This window comes from Trachypithecus francoisi, unplaced genomic scaffold (genome assembly GCF_009764315.1).
Source record: "Trachypithecus francoisi isolate TF-2019V2 unplaced genomic scaffold, Tfra_2.0 Lachesis_group17, whole genome shotgun sequence".
Taxonomy (NCBI): domain Eukaryota; kingdom Metazoa; phylum Chordata; class Mammalia; order Primates; family Cercopithecidae; genus Trachypithecus; species Trachypithecus francoisi.
The window spans coordinates 101,324,551-101,331,112 of record NW_022681462.1 but is presented as its reverse complement, the minus strand read 5'-3'; the positions used below and the strand labels follow the sequence as shown (position 1 = coordinate 101,331,112).

Below are 6,562 nucleotides of genomic sequence, written 5' to 3'. Positions count from 1 at the left end.
TTTACACGTGGATTTCGGAATTTTGATTTGTAGAATCATCTTGATATTGAATTCCTATTAGAATCTGTGTGTGTGTGTGTGTGTGCGTGTGTGTGTGCGTGTGTGTGCGTGTGTGTGCACGTGTGCGTGCGTGTGTGTGCGTGTGTGTGCGTGTGTGTGTGTGCGTGTGTGTGTGTGTGGTGTTTCTTTCTCTTTCTCAGTGCTCTTGTTCCCCCACATCATCCCTTCTACCTCTCTCTCCCTCGATTTTTAGCTTGAGTCTATCCAATCACAAGCCCTCTGAGTTTATTCAATCCCAGGTCCTCCGTTTAGAACCAGGACACATAATAACTCCTCTACTCTTGGTCCTACGTAACATAACAAACAACGTATACTTTAGAAGGAGGTGAGCTACAAATAGTTGAAATTAGTTTTTAAATACCTCTCACATATTCCTTTTATGCTCTGTCCTCAAGTGGAAGTAACTTATCTCATCAAGAATCTAGTAAGCATAAGAAGATAAACCAAATAAAAAGGAGTTAGCACGTGAGATATATTGAAAGAAAAGTGAGTAACAACAGAAACAATTCCGAAGTGTAAACACACATATTCAGCTTTGTTTTCCAGCATTCAATGACAAGATACAGGTAATGTCTGTATAAGTCACAGAACCAGTAAAACATAAAAACAAAGTATTTTCCCCCTAAAAGCACAGTTACCTCTGATAATTAAGCTGAAGAAGACATTTTTCCTTTGAGAGCGGATTGTATGACATAAGAGGCGGCGTTCATAATACCCTCACAATAAATGCTAAGATGAGTTTCACAGGGTAACTTTTAATCATATCTTTCAATTATTCATTGTATCAGAAAAAAAAAAAGCAAAAACAGTGCATCAGAAAAAGCAACCTATGGGACACTGATGTGGAGGCAAGTGGTGTCACTCGGACAAGTGACTGCATGTCTGGCTTTAAACTGTGACAGACTTCAGAGTGCTTGGGGCAGAGATGACAAACCGGCAATTTACAGGCTGCCTTTGACACACACATAAGGCTTGTTTACTCTGTGGTATTGGTTCCCACCGTGTCTGGTTTTAAAAAAAATTAGTTGCCATCCTATAAAAAATAGGTGAGTTCACACAGAAATCCAGGTTGTCAGTCATCCTTGCGAAGTGAGACCCTGGCAACACCGGATTTTCATTTTCACAAGGCAACCCCTGGCTGGAGAGTTCCTCTGAGACCGTCAGCTGGTGTGCACCACCCGTTTGCCCAGCGTTCACTACTCTGCACCCTATTCCAGAACACTTCCATTCCACTCACCACGTCGACTACCTAGATCTCTATGCTGGCAAGCTTTCTCCAGAGGCAAAATAAGACTGACTACTTATTCTTCAAGCCCTCCCATTCATATCACTTCTTCCTGACCCGCTTTGTGAAGGTTTTAAATGGCAGTGGGTTTAAGATCATTCTTGTGGCACCTCTGGGGCAAATTCCAGCCAAATGTGAAGCTCTGTTCTTTACCATTCACTTGAGCTGCTAGTGGGATCCAGTCCTTGACATGGATAGTGTCGAATGAGCTAACAGTCATGCTCCCAAGCTGCTTCAAGAAATGACTTATTCTCACCAATAACAGTGAGTCATCAAGGCCCTGGTTTCTAATAAGAATTGGACGTGGGTTGCTGGCATTTAATGTCACTTTGGAGTTGTATATTTGAATCTTTTTCCTGGCTTAGGGGTGAGTGGTGGCCAGTTGTGCTGTATTTTGAAAAGTCCCTAAGACCTTATTTCTCACAATTCTTCCAGCCAAGAAATGCTGCCCCTCTTTGAGAACCACTGCTTTAGTGTATAGCGAGTTAAATTTTGAGGTAAAAAAATGCTAATTTAAAATGTATCTATAACTAATTATGTTTTTAAACTCATCTTCTGTTTGCTGAGACCATGGATTAGCCAAAAATATCTCTCAGAGAATAGGACTTTCAAACTGAAAGAGTGAGAGACACAAAGTCCACGAATTTTCACCCTTGATTTAATCTAGTTAATTCTTTACATAATTTAAGTTTTACATCTTACAGAAGTGTTGCCTATTTTTTCTCTAATTAGTAAATTACCATATGTCAATATTCTATACATCCTTTAGAACAGATTTTTGTCAAGTTTTATATCAGTTTAAAATAATCTACATTAAATCACTCAAGAATCGTGAATATGAATTGAGTATATCGGATCGGATCTCAGCTTTCTTCAAAAGATACTTTTTTTTAAAGCACTGCCCAATCCATTGTGATTAAAGCTCCAGACATAGCCAAGACCTTTAAAAAAAAAAAAAAAAAAAAAAACGCAAAACGCTTTAAACTCTACTTCTCACCTTTCTCCATTAGCAACATACAAAATGGAATGAAAGAAACTTCTTGGAATTATTATCATTCAACACTTTCAGAGAATGCATTTGTGCCATATTTTTTTCAAGTGTGTCTTTGTCCTTAAAATTTATTCATTCTGTTTTATCTTCCCACCGGCCTCTTGGAGGTCATTATCTTTCCATTAGTGAATTCTGCATTGGCCTTTGATCTGCCACATACCTTTAAATATTCTTCTCAGTGGTGTTTTGGGTCCGACAGAACCTCCCTCCCCATCTCCCCACATACTCGAGATTTATAAGGACATTTTTTACTGACTACTGTATGCACAAGGGTCCGTTTATTGATGGACGATGAAACAAGGGTTCACACTGCCTTGGTGCTCTTTGCTACCAGAACAACTCTCAAGTTTTATTCTGTTTTATGTAAATTGGGTCACAGATGTTTTATTGCTGCAGAATGCTTTGAAACTTTTTCATATGTTCAGTGGGAAAAGCCTCTCAAAATTCATGCTGAAATAATTAAGCTTTTTAATTTCACTGTCAATTTATCAGAACAAGTGATAAATCTCTCTTTATACTGCTGCTTCTGCAGACATGACTTTTCAGGCCATTTCCTCCCTCGGATTGTCTGAGAGTGCCTTTCTAGAGCAGCTCAGCATGCTGTATGGAAACACCAGCACTTTACTGACGTCTTTTTTTTTATTTTTATTTTTTTATTTTATTTTATTTTTTTAACTTTATTTATTTATTTTTATTATACTTTAAGTTCTAGGGTACATGTGCATAACGTGCAGGTTTGTTACATATGTATACTTGTGCCATGTTGGTGTGCTGCACCCATCAACTCGTCAGCACCCATCAATTCGTCATTTATATCAGGTATAACTCCCAATGCAATCCCTCCCCCCTCCCCCCTTCCCATGATAGGCCCCGATGTGTGATGTTCCCCTTCCCGAGTCCAAGTGATGTCATTGTTCACTTCCCACCTATGAGTGAGAACATGCGGTGTTTGGTTTTCTGTTCTTGTGATAGTTTGCTGAGAATGATGGTTTCCAGCTGCATCTTAGGCAGGCCGGGTAACCCTGGGAGGCGTCAGTTCATCCTCCCAGGAACCTGGGGGAACTGGGCCCTGGCTGCTCTGCAGGAGCTTTGCACTGTGGCAAAAGGACTTAATGAGCCTGACTCTGACTCTGTTCCCTTTATGCTCAGAATTTCTAGATATATCAACTCACCCCAGAGCAGATTCCCCACCTTTGCGGATGCGGCTAATCCGGTTTTACAGCGTATAATTCAGTAGATGCAGCATGGCAGCGCAGAAGTAAAGATCTTGGCTGGATCTAAATCAGAGTCCTCAGCTCTGCTCCTGCCTCTACAAGACCTTGGACAGTTCCTTCGTGTTTATGATGCACATTTCCTTGTGTCAAAAATGAGGAAGTGATCCCATTCTCAGTGAGCTCTCTGGTTTCATATACATATGGATTCTCCCTGAATGCCTGGCACATGCCAAATGGCCAATGAATATCAACGCCCTTCTCTTTCATGAATTTCACAACGTTTTGAATCTGTTAACTTGGGATTTGATGAACCAACATGTTGCTAATTTTTTCAAAAAGATCCGGAGTTGCTTACAAGAGTCAGTACTTATGTGTTCTCCCATTTTATTGTTTTTAGTTGACATAATTCCTACGATGAATGGTAGCTTTCTGGAGTTTAAGTAGAAGAGGCTGATCTTAGGGACTCAGACGTGTCACTTTAGAGCTTTAGAAATAAACTTGTGCTCATGTGTTCTCAGGAAAAGGCTGGCCTGCCACCTGACATCTGTGCATTGGTCTTTGTGTCAGAAAACCAACAGCAACTCATTTTTTTCCCCAGAGAGCAACCTACTCTATGATTCTCTATCTCCCCTCCCTTCTTCCTTGTTCAAACACTGAGTTCCTTCTATGTGCTAGACCAGGATTCCGGAAACGTTATCTGTAAAGAGGCAGAGAGTAAATATTGTAGGCTTGAAGAGGCAGACAGTATCTGTTACAACTTGTAAACTCTGCTGCTTTTGCAGAAAAGCAGATAGACAACAGTGAAATGAACAAACATGGTTGTGTTTTAACAAAAAGGCGGTTCTCACCAGCGAATGATTTTTGCCTTCCCGGGCACTTTTGGTAAGATATGCAGAAGTCTTTGATTGTGAGGAATGGAGAAGGGGTCCTGCTGGCCCCTACTGGATAGAGGCCAAAGATGCAGCTGAACATCAATGCACAGAACCTTCCCTCCCCACAGGAAAGAATCACGCAACCCAAAGTGTCAACAGTGCCAAACGGAACAATCAAACTTTACTTAAGGACACTAAAGTTTGAATTTTATATAATGTCATACGTAATCAATATCAGTCTTTTGATTTTTTTTCAACTATTTAAAAATGTAAGAACCCTTAGCTCCCAGTCCATACAAACACTGGCCATGGGTCATAGTTTTTCTACTCCTGTGCAAGAATCTGGAGAAACAAAGAGAAACAGGGAACAGTAAGTTTCCTTAAGATCCCCTCTCAGAGCCACAAAAGCAAGACACACTTCATGCACTTCCTTTTTTTTTTTTAATGAAAATAAGCTTTATTATGTCAAGTAATAAATAAATACAAAGATGTAAACCGTTTTAGTCATTTCCTTCCAGATGTTTTGTCTGACTTAAACGCGGAGTTGAGATCTACTTACAGTCTTAGTATGAACATGTTCTGGGGTCCTTCTTAGGTTTGGTGGGTTGCTCTTTCTTCTATATTTATAACTTGTGCATTTTTAAAATTTGACTTTGAAGCACGAATAGTCACGCAATTAGGTAAGCAAAAAAGAAGTTACATTAAGCAGAATCTACAAAGTATGCTGTCAATATGCTTTAAAAACAAAATCCCTAGAATGATATTAGCTTATGAAAAGCAAAAAGGAACACCGTGGGTAACACATGTATTCCAAAGAGAAGATTAAAGAGACAATGGTGTCTTGGAGGCAAACTACAGTTTGCTGTAAGATAACTTTAGGTGCATCTTTTAAATCAGTGCTTGAAAATAACAAACAAACAAACAAAACCTGAGCAGTTCCTAACTACTTGACATGCAAATCCTAATTAACTGCAAAATCTTTTCTCAATCTTTGACACTGTAGGTTCAGAGCCATGTGAACCACGGGAGGAAAAACTGAACTGTAACTATTTTGAAAACAAGGGTTTCATCTGAACAGGGGAGATGAACTGTTACTTCTCATCTTGTAAAAAGGTGGAAATCCTTCAAAACCAACAAGGCAGCTAGGATCTGGCATTCCGTTCCGTTTCTGCCAAGCACTCCCGAACCAGTCCTCCAGCGTGCATCACGCCGCGCGGCAGCCTCTCCACGGCGCTCTCGCTCCCCGCGTAAGTGGGTCTGATCTCCTTCCCCAGCTCTTCGATGATGGCCAGCAGCTCCGCGTATTTGCTTTGGGGCACCTGGCTTTTCCCAGCTCCCCGAGTGTAGCCTAGGGACGGTGGCCCGTAGTCACTGAGCAGTCGGCGATACTGTGAAGGCCAGTGGACACTCCCAGCGGCGTTGTGCGCGAACCTCATGCACCTCCTTTCGTTTTTTTGTTTGTTTGTTTGTTTTCTTGAGACTAAGTCTCACTCTGTCGCCCAGGCTGGAGTGCAGTGGCGCGATCTAGGCTCACTGCAACCTCCGCCTCCCAGGTTCAAGCGGTTCTCCTGCCTCAGCCTCCCGAGTAGCTGGGACTAGAGCATGCGCCACTACAGCCGGCTGATTTTTTTTTTTTTAGTAGAGACGGAGTTTCATCATGTTGGTTTTCCAGGATGGTCTCGATCTCTTGACCTCCTGATCTGCCTGCCTCGGCCTCCCAAAGTGCTGGGATCACAGGCCACCTTATCCACTTTCTTAAGGGACCATGTACTTCAGTGGTAGACACAGTCACCAGAAGAATCACACAGCATTTCCTTGGCAAAACCCACCAATTACTAAGTTAGGGCCCTTGGGTTAAGCTTCCCTGTTCCTATATTTTCTGCACAGTGCTTTGTGTTCTCTGTCCTCCATCACAGTAACTTCTTTGGTTTCCTTCTGGGAGCATTCATTACAGTGCTGTCTGTCTGGTTACGGACACAGCTGGCCCAAACTGAACACCTTCCATCCTGATATATATCTCTGGCCCATGAAAAATCACCCACAGAACAGGTGGGCAGTAGCTGCATTGAGAACTTCACAG

General features: G+C 41.6%; 1 protein-coding gene across 1 annotated transcript; it reads right to left on the bottom strand.

The window, feature by feature from the left end:
* Positions 1–5,451: 5,451 nt before the first annotated feature.
* On the bottom strand, positions 5,452–5,918 carry LOC117062874 (cyclin-dependent kinase 2-associated protein 1-like). The gene has a single exon (XM_033176753.1). It carries the CDS (start codon positions 5,916–5,918, stop codon positions 5,625–5,627), a length of 294 nt encoding a protein of 97 aa, XP_033032644.1. The 3' UTR covers positions 5,452–5,624.
* Positions 5,919–6,562: the final 644 nt, after the last annotated feature.